Here is a 19,902-nt window from a genome sequence, read left to right as displayed (position 1 = left end):
CGAAACGGCTGAGTAATGAGGCACTGCATTTCTTTTTCTTGATTTTCTACTTGAAGGAAGATGGATATAGGAGGAGGAACAAGTCACATGCTGGTACCGCTCCAGCCCCGGAAGATCAGAATGAGAAATCAGCACCATGAAATACTGTAAAATTCCGGGGTGGGGGGGGGTTGGAGTGTGATGGGGGAAGGGCCCACCAGCAGGCACTCTGTCCCCACATCCTGAGGCAGCATCTGATCCCGAAGGCCATGCTTCTGCTGAATGGGGGCTTTGCGGGAAACCCCCGCTGGTGTACCAGCCTAGCGAGTCTAGGAGAAGCTCCAGCTCCCTTGGCCTGGGAGGGATCCACTGTAATCACCGTCCAGGAGGCACCAATCGCAGGCAGGCGGCGTGACCTAAATTGTAACGCACTGCGTGAATACCTAAGAGTGCGACCAGGAAGACAGAGGACACACCTTAAACTACCACAATACATTCTCTACGTGAAACATTTACATTATGCCATGTGCTTACACACGGAGCTGATGTGGGTGTGCGTGTGTTAGTGGAGATGTGTCCACACAGACCCAGGCAAGGTGTGGACCAACTTCCTTAGCCTTGTGAAGAGCAAGTTGTCAACAAAAACAATCCATAACCAATCTAGAAATGAAAATTTGGGTGAGTTTATTCTGAGCCAAAATGTGAGGACCATGGCCAGAGTCTTCCTTCCCCAAGGAAGGAAGGGCACCGAAGACGTGGGGTGTACAGAGTGGTTATATACACCCAAAGAGCATGTTTCACATGTGCTTGAAATGTCCCTTTTCCAATAGTCATGAGACCGCTCTGTCGGAACAGCGATGGACAGACACAGCAGGTAGTAGGTCTGGTGTCCTGGTGGACACAGCAGGGTGGCAGGTCTGTTGTCCTGAGCTGGGTGGTCACAGGTGAGCATAGCAATCAGTTCCCAGCCCAGGGAGAGATGCTTGTCCTTAAGGAAATGCCATGTGGGGGAAGTTGCACCTTTATCTTAAGGGCCTTTGTTCTTGTCTGTGGGACACAGCAAATGCTTAAGCAGATGTACAGCGCATGCTCAACGGCCACGTCAGGCCTTGTGGAAAAACAAAGCCGGGCCGAATTAGGTTTACACCAAACGGCTTCCTCGTGTCCCCCAGTATCTCCTGTGGCTTGCCATTTCTACTTGTCAAAGCCGTGGAGGATCAGTCAAAACAAAGGAACAGCTGCGTTCAAATTAAGGGTCAGAGAAAATTAAGCCTTAGTCAGTTTGGTTCTGTGCTTTCTGAAAGAAAGAAACCCAGGAAACATTAACTAGTTGGGATTTCAACAGCACGTCCGTCCAGTCCGTGAGGTTCCGCCATTTGGTATTCTTCCAGGGAATTCTTACTGAGACCAAAGCGGGCTCCCTGCTGGCGGGTGAGTCAGCCTCTCCACCGGAAGCAGTCGTCTCACAAAGCAGCGATATTGCAGCTAACGGGAGGTGTGGGGAATCACGTCCAGAGTCATGGGTCCCTGAACAAAGGGAAGCAGGGACATTTCCTTCACATTAGGAAGGAATATTCCAACGGGAGAGGCGGGAACCCTCCCGCGCAGGCTCAGGGGAAACAAGCTTCCACCCTGCAGGCGGCGGAGCCCAGGCCCGAACCTCCTCCCGGAGAAGCTCGGCATCCACAAGGCAAAGGCACAGGGGAGCCCTCTGCGGAGGCCTGGCCTGGCCCGGCGGGGCTGGCGGCACCTCCCTGACATAACAGAAGGAAAAGAACAATTTGGAACCACAGTTAGCCGCTTCCAAGCCCACCCTTGAGTGCGTCGGGGCAACGAGTGGGTGACTGTGTTTCTGCCTCTTAGCTTCACCCTCTCAGGCAAGGGACACTGCACTGGGCTGCTTCCTGCGGAAGAGCTTTCACCGCAGGCATCTTGGGATCCCGGGGCCGCCCGGCGACGGGACGACGGGGTCCTGGCGTCCTCACAGGCGGGGCTGGCTGGGAGGCCCGGCGGCTCTGCAGGAGAAGACAGCCCGCAGTCCCCGCCCCGCAGGCGCCCTGACCTCCCGCGGCCGCCGCCCCGCGGCCCGGCCTCGCTGCGCCGCCCCCCTCAGCCTCCCGGGCCCCCGCCCTCCCGAGTCCCGCAGGCCGCCTCCCGGGCGCGGCAGGGCCTCCGGCGGAGCGCCGGCCGGCCCCAGGGTCTCCGCGCCGGGCTCAGGCAGCCGGGGCCGCGGGACGCCCCGCGCCTCCACCGCCCCGCCAGGGCCGCGCTGCGTCCGCACGAGCCCGTCGCGCAGAGCGTCCCCGGAGGGGCTGAGCGACGAGGCGGAGGAAGCAGCGCGGCGCCGGCTGCCCCCGCCTTCCTCTCCGGCCGGCGACACACGCCCGCAGGGGCCGCAGCCGCGAGCGGAGGCCGCCGCGCTGGCTCTCGCTTCGGGCCCGTCGCTTAGGCACTCAGCGCCTCGGCTTCCCCGTCTGTGACAGGCGGCCACAGCGCCGCCCGGGGCTGGGAGCTAACCGAGCTGCTCGCCGGGAGGCGCACGCCCCGCGCCGCCGCCGGGGGAGCGGCCGAGACGCCGCGGCTGGGACCCCGCGGTGTCCGCGGTCGCCGGCCAGCGGTCAGCACGCAGTGTCTGTGCAGCCTCTGGGCGAAGCCCCGGCCGTGCAGCCCGGCTGTCCTGGCGCCGCCGTGAGGTGCGTCGTCCGGGCAGGAGCCTCGGCCCGTCGCCGCCGCGCACAGCCATCCTCCGCCTCCCTCGCCGCCGTGGCTGACCCCGCCCCACCCCGGGAGGGCCGATCCCCCTGCCCACGACCCCCGGGAGGGCCGACCCCCGCCCACGCCCCCACCCCGGAGGGCCGGTCCCCCCCGCCCACGCCCCCCCGCCTGCGCCCCCGTCCCCCGGGAGGGCCGCCCCCCGCCCCCGCTCCCACGGGGAGGGCCGCCCCCGCAGGCTCGCAGGTTCGGGGACGGGCCCGAGGCGCTGAGAGACCGTGTGCAGCAGCCCCACGAAGAGAGGAGGCGGCCCCGCGGCTCCCCACGAGCCCGCGCCCGGAGCTCCGGAGGGTCACGCTGGCCCGCGGGGGTCTCCAGCCGGCCGCCGGGCCTGCGTGGGCAGGTGCGGGTCCCCCGCGTGCCACCAGCTCACAGGCTTCCTGACTCTCGCTGGTGGTTCTGGGGTGAGCCGTGTCCCCGCCAGACTCGCATGTTGAGTCCTAACCCCTAGAACCTCAGAGTGTGACTCTATCTGAAGGTAGGGCCCAGAGAGGTAAGTAGGTTAAAATGAGGTCATGAGGGTGGGCCCTAATCCGACGTGTCCTTATAAGAAGGTGGGGACAGACAGACACAGAGGGAAGACCACGTGAGGACACGCGGAGCAGGCGGCCATCTGCAACCCAGGAGACGGGCCTCGGAGAAACCAAACCTGCGCCGCCTGGGTCTCGCACTCCGAGCCTCCAGACGGAGGAAACACGCGTGTTTCAGCCCGGCAGTCTGATACTTCATGATGGCCACCCAGCGAATGACGTCCCTGGCGGCGGGCTCTGCTACGCCTTTTACTTTGCCTCGCGTCCCGCTCTTGCTCGCGGTTCCCCCATCTCAAGACCCCACAAGGCGCTGCCCTGGCATCCTGTGCTCAGGCTCCTCTGGGCAAAGATTCACTGTAGGGATGTTCTCTGTGCAACTCCTGCCGGGCCTGTCCATCTGCAGCTGCTCTCAGGCCACCAGGAAAGTTCTGGGCAGCCTCAGGCAGAGCCTAGGCCTGGTTTAGAGTGGAGTTTCCAGATGCATGCCACCATCCACAGCCGCTCCATCCTAGGGAACTCTGGGCCTGGGATTGCCAGATAAAGTACAGAACACCCAGTTAAATTTGAATTTCAGATAAACAACAAATAATGTTTCAGTATAAGTATATCCTAAATATTGCACAGGCATCCTTATACTAAAACATTATTTGTTTACCTGAAATTCAGATTTTACTGAGCATCCTGGATTTTTATTTGCTACCCTACCAGCGTCGTGGGGAGTCCAGGGCACTCCGCATAAAGACACTTTGAGAGAATTTTCCTCCACATCCTTCAGGAAATCTGGACCAAAAGCTGGCCAGAGGCAGGAGCACCCCACATCCCTCAGCCCTGAGCAGAAGCAGGCTTCCCAGGCCCACCTTGTCCTAACCCTGGTACCCACGATAGCACCAGAGACTGCAATCTCCAAGGTTAGGAAGAGTTTGCATTATAAAATAATGGGTGTGGGAACCTCCTCTCTCCCCTCCACCTGGATTTTAAAGAAGTGATAGCAGATTTGGACACAGCCCATGGCACCCACAAATCCAAAAAAGAGGTAGGATACCATAATTAAGAGCATGAGCTTTGGGGTCATATAGACCTGTGTGAGAACTAGCAATATGGCCTCGAGTGAGTTATAGCCCTCTCTAAATCGCCCTTGTCTCATCATAGCTCAGGAACGTAAATGTTCCTACCTATCTTACAGTGTCGCCGTGGAGAGCAAACAAGACACCACACGGACAACCTTAACACAGTGCCTGACAGAAAGCAAGTGCTGGATAAATGCTAGCGCACTGCTGCGGGAGCCTCTCCACTTCTGTTTACATCTCCTGCCCCAACACTCTAGCACACACGAGTTCTCCTAACTGAGCCCCAGCAGTGCTCTGAAGGCCTAGAGCTAACGACAAGCTCTGTGAGCTCCAGCTCCTGGAAACTTTCCCAGGAAAATTTGGGATGCAGAGATGTGGGATAGAAGACAGATGGCTTTGGCGTTTTGTGGTATGGGTAGTGAAAGGTCAGTTAGCTCTGTAGGAGAGAGCTCAGTGCCGCAGGGATCTGGCCCATGAGATAGTCTTCCTCACCTCTATCACCTAACCCTCCCCAGTCCCAGGTTGTACAGAGTTCATTGACCCCCTCCCCTACCTTCCATGGACACTGGGCCTGGGCCCCAAACAAAGGAATGCGTCTGGCCTCGGGGCCAAAGATGGCCACTTCGGCCTTGACTCTAAGGCACCACTTACAAAAAAATATGTCCTGCGTCATGTTCCTTGTCTAGCCTGGCCACCCGGAAGGGCACCTGACAGGACTTTAGAAACATCCCATCCGTAGGAACAAAAATGGTAAAAGCACCCCATCCGTGGGAACAAGAAGAAATAACTCAAAATATCCAAATGTCTAAAACCCTGAGTCAGAACCCAGAGAAACCTTGGGATGAAAGGGAGTCCCAGGCATAGGATAATTGGAGGTCTCCCTGAGGAAAGGACGCTTTGCCTCAGACCTGGACGATCAGCACTCTCACCCGCTGTACAAACTATTGGGACTTCCCTGGCTCATTGTGGTGTGGATGTTGTAAGTACCGATTTGTTGTTCCCCTTTATCCCCACTCCTTGTTCTGTTTCCCTTTATCAATAAACTCTGATTGCTTAAACAACCAAGTAGCCTTGGCTGTACCTGTCTTTCCTTGCCCTTTGTGGCTGCGGGCAACACAGGTGCCTGCTGACCGTGCAGCCAGGTGCAGGTGGAGCAGCGCCAGTCAAGCCCTAGGATTAGAAGATGAAGCCAGTGGTCAGTCCCAGCAAGGCTGAGTCAGTGACATTATCCCTCTATGTGAAAGGTGACACGTTTGTAAGCAGAGACATGATATGGGAGAGTGAGATCACTCAGGATGACACCTGCCGTTACCCAGAGCACCGGGCCAGAAGTGGGGTGTGGAATTTGAATGAAATAGAATAGATTTTGCCTCTTCTCCTAATGGATAGTGCCCTCATTCTAGTATATAGACTTTACAGGGTGATCGTTTCAAAATCGCTCTTTATTATAAGAACCAAATGTTTTCTCCAGCTAGTTTGAGCTAAAATTTTGATGAAATAAATGCATCTTAGGAAAGGCCTGGTTCCCTTATAAGGAAAGTAAATTCTGTATCCCAGGACATTGGATAATTACACACTCAAATGTGTAAATGCTATTACAGTGACCATGAGGGGACCAGACTGTCCCCTTTACTGTGGGATCTACCCACATAGTAGATTTTATCATCGCTATGTGAAGGCTCCTGAACTGTTAGCGTGACCTTGATGTCAGACAGGGCTTCCCGAAACCCCCAAAACCATGGCGTGTGGAAATCCAGAGCATTCTCCCCAAGATTTCTGCAAATCCTTTGTCTCCTAATCCCTCTCTCTATATATGCTCCTCTGACTTTCACAAAGCCGCCTCCCACGTGAAACAGGAAATGTTCTGAAATTCATAGACTTTCTTGGAAATTTTGGAGAGGGAACTGGATAAGGGGCACACAGAATACAAATGACTTCCCCGAGGACAATGAGAGTCACGGTTCTCAGCGTGCCCACCTCTGTGTCCTTCCCTGACCACTCTCAGTCTTCCTGGCCCTTTTCAATCCTGCCACTCTTTTCTTTCCCCTCTGTCTTCTTCTTCCCCCACCTCTTAAGAAGGGAAAAAACCAGACATTCCTCCCCCTTCTCTGTGGCAAAGGAGTTCTCCCCCTTCCACTGATAGCTTGCCACCTATACACAACTGACTTTAGGATCTTACCTACCTTTCAGCTTGGTATTTTCCTACACATACATATTTCCACCCAAGAGGAAACTTTTTCACCTCCTTATGTTAAGTATATTGTTATCTTGTAGACCTTTGCAGGATGACTTCCCTATGAGATCAGACGTGGGGAGTGAGGAAGGAGGAGGAATACTCTGGAATCAGTATCATCACCATCATCATCACTGTCATACATTGACTCTTGCCATTTTATGCCACACAGTAATATAAGGGCATTATATGCATGATCTCATCTCAGTCCCACAACAAGCCTATGAGGTAGATAGAAACAGTGTCCCATTCCACAGGTGAGGACACTGAAGGGTAAATTGCCATTGAAGGCTCTACAGCTGAGAGCCAACAGGCTAAGGTGGGAAAGGCTCGTGGTTATAATCCCTACCTTGTGAATTGATTGGGAATTTGATTTTCTCTCCCAGATGGAAAACCAGGAACTATCATGGAGAGCTAGCAGGCGGGGGGCTGGACGGCGTGAACCAGGCAAAGATAGGGGATTTTTATGACAGAAGAATCTTTTATATTGTTCTTGGGGAAGGACAAGATACACAATTAGATGTTGTCTTGTGCTGGAAATAGGAAGGCCCGGCCCCATGGAGAGGGGGCTATCTTGACAAGCCACATGGGGCCGGGAAGAGAATATAGTATCTTAACCCAGGGTGTGCAAAGAAACCAGCTCTGTTTGCTTGTTAATCACGTTCGCTATTGCGGGATCGGTGATCTACAGTTTGTAAACCTAACTTTGTATAGTCTCTGAGTTCTTTCTGTGGCTGATTAATTTCAATTTTTCTTTTGCTGTCTTTGTAATGTTCTTTTTGATGATGCCATCCTACTTTATTTGTGATAAGGAAGATATAGAAAGGGGGGATTTTTTTGTATAGTCACTACGACAGAGTTTTAAATGGGAACTCTGTATAACTGATGTCCCCATAAGGTAATGGCAAAGGGAATCCCAAGAGAATTTCCAAAGGAAAAGTGAAGTTCAGAGGGGAGGGGTCTGGGACACTGACACAGCCACGCTGCTTAACCCTCTGCCCTGAGTTCTCCACTCAAAACTTTGAGGTCAAACAACCAAATACAATGAGTGGAACTTATAAGGTCATTGATTTAAATAAATTAACTATACAAGGGGAAATCTGAATATGGACTTACATGACACTAAGGAATTCTTGTTAATTTTATTAGGTGTGATAGTGGCATTATAACTTTCCAATAAGAAATTTTTGAGGTGCTTATGAAGAATTTAAGTGTTAAACATCATGATGCCTCAAATTTACTATAAAATATCCAGGAAAAAAAGAGTGGGGGATGGGTACATGGGACTGTCATAGTCCACATTGTTATGCTGTATTCCCTATTGTTATGCATGTTTGGAAAGTTTCAAGGAAAAAATGTGGAGAGGCTAGCATAAAGAGAGTTTGTGACTGTGGCTTCTAGTGCAGTGTGATGGGGAAAATAGACACACTTTTCCAGAAGGTTAAAACCACCTACCTCAACTCTCTGAGCCATCTCAGGAACAAGTGAGATTTGCCCTAGTAATAGACGTAGATTTCCCCCAATTTGGCATAGTCTCCAGCACACAGGAAATCCAAAGAGGTAAGATCTCAGAGAAGGGGGCTGTGCCCCTACATTTTACCGCAGAAGGGCCACAGGCCGTGGAGGCCAAGCCAGCCTCTAGAGACCCAGGGAATGACCTCTCACTCTACTTGGAGTTTCTAAATCACAAAATCAAATGATGACGCAAAGTCATGTTACTTTCTCTTAGTGTCCTCTTAGTGTCTCAGTTTCCACATCTGGAAAAAAAATGTGAAAGAACCATTAAGATGGGGACAACCAAGTTTGCCCTCTTCAAAGGACAGCTGTGAGGCTCTCAGAGAGAACCGTGGTTATGAAGCAGCAAACTGGACAGTAATGACAAGCCACACAGCTCCCTAGGTGCCTTCTCCTGGCCCTTGGCACCAAAGTCTCACTGCCAGTGTCCAGTGGAGGGTCAGAAACCCCTGAAGCCACCCGGCAGAAAACCCAGGTGATTCAGCTAAACTGGGCCTGCGCCCTGGATCGCGGATAAGCAGCTCCGTTCCAGTCGCGGCTCCGTTCCAGTCGCGGCTCCGTTCCAATCACAGCTTCGTTGGAGGAGAGTTGGCCAAGGGCTGCATTTGTTTTGGCAACGGTTTTAAGGAGACCCAAAACATTTGTTTCAGTCAACAAATTCCCTATTTAACACTTGATAGCCAACACAGCCTCAAAAGAAAACATTTGGGTGGGTTGTTAATGTTATTTCTGAAAAGAAGCAGACATTAGAATGGTTTAGATAATGGCCACTAAAATGTTAGGGCCAGATATATTTTCAAGGCTTTCCCGCCTGTGGAGGTGTGGAGAATTGATGGGATTTTGGAAGAGGTTGTCTCGTTATTGTTACCAAACCAAAGTGGGGTCCCCCCTGGCGAGTTAAAATCAGGTTCTCCACCACAAGTAGTTGTCACACAATGTCCAGCTTATTCGCAGCAAACAGGAGCCCAGGTGGAGTGATTTCCAAAGTTGTGGCTGTCCCAGCACATGGGGAAGTAGGGTCCTTTGACTTCAGGTGGGGAACGAACATTCAAAGGGCGAGGTGGGTGTTGGCTTGCGCTGCTCACTTGGCCTCTCTCAGCTCATCTGTGTGGGTGCTGCTCTTGTTCTGGGGCTCCGGTCTGGTTAAAGACGGCTGGTGATTGCATCTCTTAAGATAACCAAAAGAACAATTTGGAGAAACAGTTACATGCTTCTGAAACCCCCCTCAAGTTCCTCCGCGTCATCAGTTGGTGACATTATGACTTCCTATGCACGTGGGAGCCATGTTCTCCCAGCTTGTGGGTAGCAGCTCAGCACGTTGATCTTTTGCCTACGTGGCTCTTTCAAACCAGACAGCACACCCAGGGGAAGGTCCAGGCAGACGGAACTGGGTGCTTGCCCACCCACTCTCCCTTGGCTAAGAATTGCCCCAGCCCCCAGCCCTCATATTAAATGACCTTGCTCTTCCCAGGGCACAGAGGCTAGAACCCAAACTGCGTCAGAGGAATTTTCTCTCCCGGGAACTGGAATTGGGACAGAGGTTCTGGTTAGGTATGTGTGGGTGCGGGACCTGGACAGTCATGCCGGTTCAGGGGTGAGGGCACCTTCATACCCAAGCTTTACATGTATATAAACGTGCAGGCAGCTATCTCTTCAATGGACTACTTAAAACCCTTTCAAGCAAGAAATATTCATTTTGTTGGATAGGACAGACTAAGATTTTTCAACAGACGTGAAGCAATTTCTCAAGGTCATACAATAACTCGCTAGAAAATCAAAGTGGAATTTGGATTTCTCGAATCCAAAGTCAGCTTGTGCTCTGTGAAGGAGAACTGCTACCTCCCTTGGAATGTCACATATATGTAGCTCTCATCACCCAGATAATGAGAATTAAAATGTGGAACAGTGCTAAACACCAGGCAGCATTGTAACCTGAAAAACTGAGGGGGATCATCAAAACAGCTAGCATTCAGCAGGAAGTTGCCAGCCCCTAAAATCACTGCACCTAGCAGAACTTCCAAATTATGTATATTGGAGGAGATGAATGTTATCTTCAGCTCTATTTTTAGCTCTGCAATCCTACAAGATTTGTAGAACAGAGAAGATCTCTGTGACAGAATCTATTAAGTGTGAACTGCTTACCTGGTATCTCTGAGGCAGAAACACTACAATTTCGCAGGTTGCACTGTTTTATTTTTGGAAGGTAATACAAATAGATTTTTAAATTTTCACTTCATGGTAGAATACTTAACACTTTGTAATGGGAACATTCCTCAGGATCTCTAAATGAAATCATTAACACGTACTCTTCTTCAGGTATGAAGTTGTTGAGAAGTCTGCAAAAATAGGATTTCGTTTTCCTTGACATCCAAATTTAAAAACTGCAGCCAGAACGATGTTCACAACGAAGTATCGGGTTGGTAGCTTAGATTTCTACGACGAATGCACTGTGTTCACATCTCCGTGCAGCGTGCCAGGACCCGTCTCCTGGTGGATGGATCATCGGGGAGCCTCCTTAAACTCAACGTGACCCGGGCTGAATTCACTGTCTTCCACTTCAGCAACATCAACACAGAATTGATGGAGATAATCCATGTACAGAATCTAATCATTTAGGAATCAAGATTCAGGGAATGAAAACTGCAGTTAGGAGGTGAACTGAGGAGCAAAAGGAAGTGGGGCGTCATACGGGATATTCGCCACAGCGTGGGCTCTCATACTGAGGATTTACTCCCCCAGAGGTTATGAAGAGAGCCATGCCCGGGAACACAGGGGAGAACACCCCGTGAATTTTTCCACAACACCAGATGGCGATTGTCACCATCATTTCTAACCCCTGGGCCACTCTCATGGTTCTGATTAGGGAAGCCAGGGCCCTGATGAGGCCAGAAACCAGAAACCACACCCATCCCCAGTCACTGGTCACAAGGGACATCAGAGAAAGTGGTCCCCAGCTGTGGTTCAGAGGGGCCGTCCCCGCACCATGCACAGCACAAGCCCCCAGACCACACTGCAGGCTGTCGGGAGCCAAGGGTTCGCTGTCAAGGCCTGGCTCTGCCACGGGCCGGGCAGACTTCCTTGCTTCTCTGAGCCTCAGTTTCTTCATGTATAAGATGGGGAATATTTTAATATCATCCTCAAAAGTGTGAGAATTAAATGTGAAGTAAGACAGTACTTTGTTAAGAGCAATAAAATGTGAGATATCATTATGGTTGCACGAGGAAACTGAGGTTCCTTGTAATATAATAGCATCCAGCACGTGGTCCTTTATGCAGGAAGTACTTAATAAATATTTGAGGTCAAGGAGGATTATTATGATTATTTCAAAGTCTGTTGGTCCCCTACCCGCTCCTGCAGCAGACCATGAAGTGAACGGGATGCAAGTCATGAGTGCAGAGGAGGGCAGAGTGCCCTCTGATCTCTGGTAGGGGCTGGACATCCTCGGGGGTGGTCTTTGAGATATGTGGGAGCGAGGAAGCTTCCGTAGGCGCCTTCCATAGGCATCTGAAGCTTTCTTTCCTTAAAAACAAGGTAACAATCTAACGGGGCTTTAGTTTCCAGGCAACCACGTTCTGTTGAGTCCCCGGTTTTGGCAGCTCGTTGATGGGTGAGTCATACTTACGGTGACTGCAGTGAGTCCAGAAGAGGAATACAGCTTAGACCCCGACTGATGAGAACGTGGCCGACTTTCTTAACCTTTCCTTGTGCCATGGAACTGTTTGGCAGTCCAGTGAAGGTTATGGACCTCTTATAAGAATAATGTTTCCATATGCATTAAAAGTAAAATATATAGGATTATAAAAGAAAAAAATTAAATCAAATATTTTTAAAATAAAGAATCTATTTACCTCATTATTAACACATTTAACAGCAAGATCGAACAGCAGGTCTAATATAACTATCAAAGTTGTGCAAGTGATATTTCATGAGCTCCAGAACAGCTGTAACATGATATAAAAATGTCTGTGAGTTCCATGGGTGACGACGTCACAGGACTACTAATGCTGCTGTGGTTTGTGGCCTGCATTTACAATGGGAGGAAGTGCTGGGTTTCAGTGGGAGGTGAGTAAACTTCTAAGTTCGTGGACCTCCTGGAATCTACCCATCGCCCCAGGTTGACCTCTTCCTGACAGCAAACAGTTGGAGGTTCTCAGTAACTTCGGAGGATCTCCCTCCCAGCAGGACACAGGATCGACTCATTTATTATTTATTTGCTGGTCATTAAGAGCCCTGTCTAAGCAGAGCCTCAGGAAGACATACTGGTGGTGGAGTGTAGAGGTGTCATGGCAAAAATGAGCACAGAAGATGAAAGAATGATAACGGGAGAGGAGGGGAGGGCTGCGGAGGGAAAGACAGACGTCTGGACGCAAAAGCACCCCCCTCTCGCAGCCAGGGCTGCCTCTCTCTGATTCTCAGCAGGGCACTCAGAGAGGGCTGCCACCCTCAGGTCAGGCCCCTTTCCTTTACTCCTACAGCCAGGAGCAATGCTTCCTATATGCTCAGATTGCCTTTTCATCTCCCTTCCCCTCACCCCTCCCAATCCAAACATTTAACTCGGCCTGAGTGACAGCCCATCTCCCACCCAGCATAGCCTGTTCACTGCTGTCAGCCTAGGCTTGCTTCTTCATGTGGTTTACCCATGGATCCCTTTCTGTCCAGAGGAATCTGCTGGGCCTCTCCAGTATCGCTAGTCCCAAGGTGCACATCTCTTTCTGGCTTTTGGGGCCCATCATAATTTCACTCCATCCTGTCAGCCAAGTTTATTTCTCATCTGTTCTCAGCAAGTGCCCAGGTCCTCCCGGTACGCACACACACACACAAACACACACACACTCCTTCTTGCCATACTCATTACTTTGTTGATGCTATGTCCATACTCTGAACAGCTCTCCTTCCTACACTCAGCCAAACCGAATCCTGCCCATCCTACAAGACTCCCTTGGCCTCCTTTTCCCTGGCTGAGTCACACTGACCTAGCCCCGCTCTCAACCCTGACTGCGTGGACATTACCACACAGTTTGGTCCTGAAGTGTTTCCCCGCTATTTCCTGTACGTTCTCTCTCCTACTGACTCTAATGCATTGCGGACAGGGAATCATATCTTACGTCCCCCTATATTTCTCCCTGTGCCTAGACTAATGCTGAGATATGGAAAATTCATGTCATTGGTCAAGTTATAATGAGATGGGGAAACTTTTATTTCATTAGATCTCTTTGGGGAAGCACTGTACGTGCTTGGAAGAAGTACTCTGACCAGCCTCTTGAGGATCAGAGCAAGGCCTCCCAGGGCTTTCTCAGGCAACAGATGTTCGCTAAATTACTATCCATAATTTATGGAGCTCCTGAGAAGGAGGAAAAGCAAAAAGGGATGGGGACTGAGACAGGGCCACTGCACACTGTGTCACAATCAGCCACCCGTCCTCCAAAACCTTCAGTAAAATTATACTAAAATTCACAAAATAGTGGGTACAGATGGATTTCTGATGGAAACCAAGGAAGGGGCCAAGTTTTTTAGCCAGGGTAATGTGAGGTTTCGAGACATTCTATAGATGCAGGAGCCAGCTGGACACGGAGGCCTCGGCTGGCATGTCGATCAGATTCCAACGAATGATGGACTGACTGACCAGTGTGGACATTTTTCATGGAAACGCTTGTGGTGGCACACGGGCCCCAAATGTATCTTCCTGCCTCCTCCACCCCACTACTGTCCATTTGAGGAAGTATTAAAGCGAAGGCCAGGTGGGCCTCTGTCTGTAGCGTGACAGTCACAAGTCTTTATTAAGAAAACTCACTTGGAATTTGCTTCTGTGCGTTGGATCTGCTTCTTAGTTCACCTCAAGGCTGGGCAAACCATTCAGGGAGCTCACCGCTGACTGTTAGCTCGGATCGCGGGGGGCCGCGCCAGGTACAGCTCTGTGTATTCAGGGTGTAGGTGGAATTTTGCACTTACTCATTCCATCGTTTGTAACTGTCCTCATTTGGGGAGATGTGAATTCTGCCATCTCAGCTACATTGAAAACAGGATACGCAGTCCTCCGGAGGCTTCCATTTCATCAATATTATAATTCAAGAAGAAATACAATAGGAAAAATAAACATTTCATTTATAAGACATGACAGATGCCAGATAAAGACTCCACATACTCAATTCAAGTTTGTTAATTAACACAGACTTTGTTCATTACATTAAGCAAATATATTGCAAAAGCAAGTAGGGTATGTATTAGTCAGTGACTAATAATTAGTCACTGACTAATAATTAATCAGTGACATGACACACAAAGACATTTTGGTCATGACAGACCACATGTACGATGGTGGTCCCATAAGATTAGTACCATACAGCCTAGGTGTGTAGTAGGCTAGGCCATCCAGCCTTGTGTAAGTGCACCCTATGATGTTTGCACAATGATGAAATCACCCAATGATGCATTTCCCAGAACGTGTCCCCGTCATTGAGTGACGTGTGACTCTGTGCGAATGTCTATGTATATATATACATGAATGATGTCTCTCATTAGCCAAGTTATCGCTGCTTCCTTCCTTTGACATTTGCTGCGGGGGGTTGTTCCTGCCAGCCACAGGAAAAGACCAGAAGCTCACAGAGCAGTTGACCCAGTGCCCTGGATGGAGCAGCTCTGGAACCACCTGCATCCAGACGTCTCACTATGTGTGATAACTAAATGCCTGTTATTTCAATAAATTCAATTCAACAATGTTTTTTTAAAAATGCCTTAAAATATATAATATGCTTATATATTATATGTATATATGGAATTGGCTCATGTGATCATGGAGGCTGACAAGTTCCAAGATCTGCAGTCAGCAAGCTGGAGCCCAGGAGAGCTGATGTTTCAGTTCAAGTCCAAAAGCAGGAAAAACTTTGAGTCCTGGCTCAAAGGCAGTCAGGCAGAAGGAGTTCCCTCTTCCTCAGCCCTTTTGTCCCATTCAGGCCTTCACTGGATTGGGTGAGGCCCACTCACGCTGAGGAGAGCAATCTGCTTTCCTCAGTCGACTGATGCAAACGTTAATCTCATCCGGAAGCACCCTCACAGATGCATCCGGAATAACGTTAGACCCAGTGTCTGGTCACCCCACAGCCCAGTCGTGTTGACATATAAAATTAACCATCACAGGGCACAACAATTTATGCTAATTATATAAAGTACAAAAACAGGCAGAACGAGTCTATTCTGTAACAATTAAAGTCAGGAGAGTGGTTGTCCTGGAGGGCCTTCTGTTAGTGGTCAGTCTTATTTCCTGATTTGGTCCTGTTACACCAGTGGCTCACATTGTGAAAATTTATTGAGCTGTATACTTGGGATTTATACCCTTTCTGAATGTATGCTGTGCTTTGATTCAATGTGTTTTGTTTTCTTTTCTTTTTTTTAAATTGAGATAATATCTGTTGCCAATCTTTTTTTTTCTTCTTCCCAAAGTCCCCCAGTACATGGTTGTATATTCTAGCTGTAGGTACTTCTAGTTCTGCATGTGGGCCGCCGCCTCAGCATGGCTTCATGAGTGGTGCCATGTCAGCACCGAGGATCCAAACCAGCGAAACCCTATGCTGCTGAGGTGGAGCGCGTGAACTTAACCACTCGGCACAGGGCAGCCCCCAACATGTTTGCAAGAGGAGGGTGGGAGTGGGTACTTGGTCTATTGGAAACATCTGTTGAAGTGTCCTAAAACATAAATTTTATATATCCCTTACAAGAAACTTACGTTTTCTTGGATAGTATCTTTCAGCCTCTCATAATTCCTGGCCTGGGAACAGAATCTTAAGCCTCTTGTTTTGATTCCCTTCAATGAAAGCCCAGCTGGGTTGAGAGGCGTCTCTTTTGCCTTACATGGAGTCCCTGCCTGGAAGGACAACGTCAGGCTCTGGCCACAGGACACTCACATGACTGCCAGAAGCACAGGACCCCAGTCCAATCACAGTGGGGGCCACAGCTGGGAAATCTGGGCGAAGCTGACAAACTTGGTGACATCACTTGAGAACCTTGCTGGCGAGGTTTCTTCCATTTTTGTTGCTGTCCTAGTGCCCGGGAGTCTCCTTCTGAACATTGCTGCCTTGAGACTTCTGGGCAGAAAGAAATTAATTTAAGTCCTGATTCATAGCTGGCTCCAGGGGAGAGCCACAGCACCAAGTGAGCCTTGGATAATTTCTTGAAGACAGATGCCTCAAACTTTTTTCCTCTTAACTCTTCCAAGTGCATATTCTTTGAGACTCAAATCCACAGGCACTCAGTGAAACAGAAATTGACTGGTTAGGTTAACCAACGCAGAGTACCAATCTAAATGACTTGGCCTCCAAATTATAATTTTGGCCTGAATCAAGTGCCTTGTTAAAATTCTTCAAATTAAGTTTATCCTTTCATTTGGCAGAATATTTATCTAGGCATCATGTCAATGCTGGAAAGGGGTTGACCTGGTTTGGGACTCCAGCTCATCAACCCTAGCAGAGTGACCTTTGGCACATTATTTCGCCTCTTTAGGGCTGTTTCCTCAAACTTGCAGTGTTGTGGGATGGATTAAAATGCAGATATGCAAAGTGCCTAAGCACTGTCATTACTCAGATCAATAATATATGTTCATCATCATCTTCATCATCATTTCAATATCCTGCAAAGTCAGGGTAGGCCTGGCCTAATGGCATCAAGGTAGTTGAACTAAAATAGTGCATGAACTCCTTTATTCTTCAGGAATACACTCAACAGGACACATTTAAAAAGAATCTAGACAAAGTTGAAACTGTCTTCCAAGTTCAGTAGGTCTTGAATGGACCCAGATTAGAGTATTTGTGATTAGGTATGCTTAGTCTTCAATAAAATGGAATAAATGATATTTATTTAAAATAGCATTAGCATTGCTGCCTTGATGTTTTTATTACATTTGATTGATCCTGTTGATGACACAAGTGGTTGGTAGGAAAGTAGTGTAGTTAATTGCATTTTGATGAACTGATAGATTTTTAAATCTTGATAAACATAATTCAAAATAACAAATATAATTCAAAAATAGATAATAAATGTATGTTAGAATAACTAACGACAGTGAAGATATCTTGGTGGGGGGTTCGTATCAATTTAACCTTCTTCCTAGCCTTAGAAAAATTAATTTTTGACATAGTAATTTACAAAGTGTGACAATAACAGGTCTGAGGTTGATTTTAACAAGCATTTTGAAAATGTAATTACTGAAGAAAGTGATGAGATTTTTTTTCTTTAAAGGGGGGAGAAAAAATTTCTCTTCCTGAAATTATCATGTCATATCCAATCCAATCCAAGGTGTAAACTGAAAAGAAAATAATTATGTAATCCCTCTGCTTCATCTATCTCCTTGTTAAGGAATATAAACTATTATAAGATACTAGTGAGAGTTGTAATACATGAGTCATAGCCCGTGAGTCGTGGTAACACATCAAAAGGTTCTTACTGGGAAAAATTGACCATTCCCATTCCTACACTAACATAATAACCCCCTCCCCCAGGGGCTAAAAGAAAAACATGGTTTTTCAGCAATGAACTTTAACTTCTTTTCTTTATTTCTTCCTGGTTTGATTTTTATGGGAATCTGGTCTAGGATGGCTGGCTCCTCCAAGATTTATATTATTTAGGGCTTTCTTCCATCCAGGATGTAATTCCTGTTCACTTGCCCTCTCTCGGTCTTGAATTTCTTGCCTTCGTTTGCTGTTATCTCTACAAAGATAATAAAACATTAACAAGTAATTTGTTTTAGAAGCTTTACAGTTTACCAAGCACTTTCATAATTATTTGAACATCTTAGCAACTTTATAGAAGAATATAAATTATTACCCATTTCTGCAGATCGGGAAACTTAGGCATGAGAGAGGTGAAGTGATTTCTCAAGTTCCAGCGCCTCTTTCTACCACGTCCAGTAAATCAAATCCCTCATCACTCGGACACCAGCCTGCGTCATCATGGCAGGAAGAGGGAGCGGGGGATGGGGATGGCGAAAGGTTCACAGGCACGGAGAGCGCGCAGAGACTTTCTTTCATGGCAAAGAGCACAGAAACTTAGAGAGATGGCTGCCTGGTGCAGAAGACAAGGCAGCACACTCCCAGGCAGGGCAAGGAGCTGCCCAGGGCCGCAGGTCCCCATGCAAAATGAGGATTCGAGGACAAGAGAAGCTCACCCTATCTCTTCTCACTGGGCAGGTCGGGGAGAGCTTCCACCTATCTATCCTGTGCTGCACCCCCAAACAAAGCATCGCACTGAGTTGATCAGCCATTCACTGAAGAAGCAGTCATCTGTTGCCTATGGGTACGTAGTGGGAGATATGATTATGCAGGCAAGACCATAAATACGGTGCTCAATGTAAAAGCAGACTCTTTGCTCTGCTCCCCTCTCCCCTCCTCTCCTTCCTTCCGGCATGGTCACCTTTGATGCCCCTTCCCCAAGCAAAGCCGCTGGCACCTTCACGGAGAGGGCAATGCTTACTAGAGACTCTCTGTGAGGACAGGAGTTCAGACTGGCCTCCAGGAACACTGGGCAGCTTGGCTGGCTTCCCAGGCCCTGCAGCTCCTCTCCTCCTGTCTCAGCCACCCACATCCACAGTCATGCCTTAACCTTGTCGTTACCCAAACCTGTAGCCCCTCCGCAGCTCGCTCTTGGACCACCTCCTCCATCCGCCAGCTAACTCCCTCAGTACCCCAATTCCAAGGATGCTATGACCCCACTGAGACCTGGAGTCCTACGGTCTGGAGATCTCACCACCTTCTCACTGTCCCCCAGCATCCTCACGTCCTCCCCTCTCTCCTCATCCACCTCTTCCGTAACAAATCACTACCATCACTCACTTGCTTATCCATCCTGTGCCCCTGTCTCCACCTGAGACCTTCATAACCCTGATGAAATTTAACTCTCCACCTGCTCTGGGCCTGTTCCTCCCGATGGCTGGAGAAAAACACAATCACACTCTAGTCACCTTTAAATCCATGATAGTTCAGTGGGGCCTGAATGATGCCCCACACATGTTATACTCATCTAGTCTATTCTCTCTCCCACTCCCAGATGATTTCATATCTTCTCTTCTCTCGCCAACACCTCCTCTCCTCTTCAACACCTCCCCATCTTCCCTCTCAGCAGCCTTGCTTCTCCCCTCACCAAGAAAATGGAAGCAATTGGAGCAGAGCTCCTCTACACTCCCACCACCACATCCACCTGCCCCTGCTTCTGCGTCTACGTACCTGACCTTCCCTCATTACTGTGGGTGCCCCGCCCTGCCCTGCCCTGGCCAAACCCCGCCCGTCACACAATGGGACCCTCCTGGTAGCTACTCCAGGACGTGGCTCGGGCACTTCTGTCTTCTCTCTCCCGCACCATCACCTTCTCTCTCTCTCTGCTGAATTATTTCCATCCGCGTATAAATATATGCTATTTCTCCCATCTTAAAAAGAAAGAAAAAGTCTCTTCCTCTCACTTCCCCCTCCAGCTACCACCTTATGTTTCCTCCTTCCTTTACAACAAAATTCCTTGAAAGAATTGCCTGTCTGGACCTTGTGCCACATGCACGTCCTGTCTTCTCTCTCTTGACTCCGCGGCAGCCCGGCTTCCACCCCACAGCTCCACGATCAGTCCTCAAGGTCAGCTGTCTGCCCCCTTCTCTCTGGACCCGCTGACGACATTTAACCCAGCTGGTGTTCTCTCCTTGACTCTCTCTCTTTTCTTAGCTTCCCGGATACCACACTCTCCCGGTCCTCCTCTTGCCTTTTAGCCACTTCTTTAAAAGTCAGGGTGCGCCAGGGCTCCACCTTGGGACCTTTTCTGTCTTGAATCTACAGTCAGT

General features: G+C 49.2%; 1 protein-coding gene and 1 long non-coding RNA gene across 5 annotated transcripts; one reads left to right on the top strand and one right to left on the bottom strand.

The window, feature by feature from the left end:
* Nucleotides 1-640: 640 nt before the first annotated feature.
* On the bottom strand, nt 641-2,766 carry LOC138921506 (collagen, type I, alpha 1b-like). 4 transcript variants are annotated; one of them, XM_070255675.1, is made up of 5 exons: nt 2,497-2,766; nt 1,849-1,994; nt 1,640-1,733; nt 1,382-1,506; nt 641-1,276 (listed from the first exon to the last, which is right to left on the bottom strand). In XM_070255675.1, exons 1-5 carry the CDS (start codon nt 2,720-2,722, stop codon nt 1,253-1,255), a joined length of 615 nt encoding a protein of 204 aa, XP_070111776.1. In that variant the 5' UTR covers nt 2,723-2,766; the 3' UTR covers nt 641-1,252. The 4 variants fall into 4 exon arrangements, with proteins under 4 accessions (XP_070111776.1, XP_070111777.1, XP_070111775.1 ...); XM_070255676.1 differs by having other exon boundaries at nt 641-1,217; XM_070255674.1 differs by having other exon boundaries at nt 641-1,506; nt 2,497-2,761.
* Nucleotides 2,767-3,314: 548 nt separating this feature from the next.
* LOC138921505 (uncharacterized) lies at nt 3,315-5,413 on the top strand. Its single transcript, XR_011434140.1, has 2 exons — nt 3,315-4,189; nt 4,465-5,413. It is a non-coding gene; the product is annotated as an uncharacterized lncRNA (long non-coding RNA).
* The last annotated feature ends 14,489 nt before the right edge of the window (nt 5,414-19,902 follow it).

This window comes from Equus caballus, chromosome 30 (genome assembly GCF_041296265.1).
Source record: "Equus caballus isolate H_3958 breed thoroughbred chromosome 30, TB-T2T, whole genome shotgun sequence".
In the NCBI taxonomy this organism is placed as follows: Eukaryota; Metazoa; Chordata; class Mammalia; order Perissodactyla; family Equidae; genus Equus; species Equus caballus.
The sequence above is the reverse complement of the archived record's forward strand: the minus strand, read 5'-3'. Positions and strand labels throughout refer to the sequence as shown.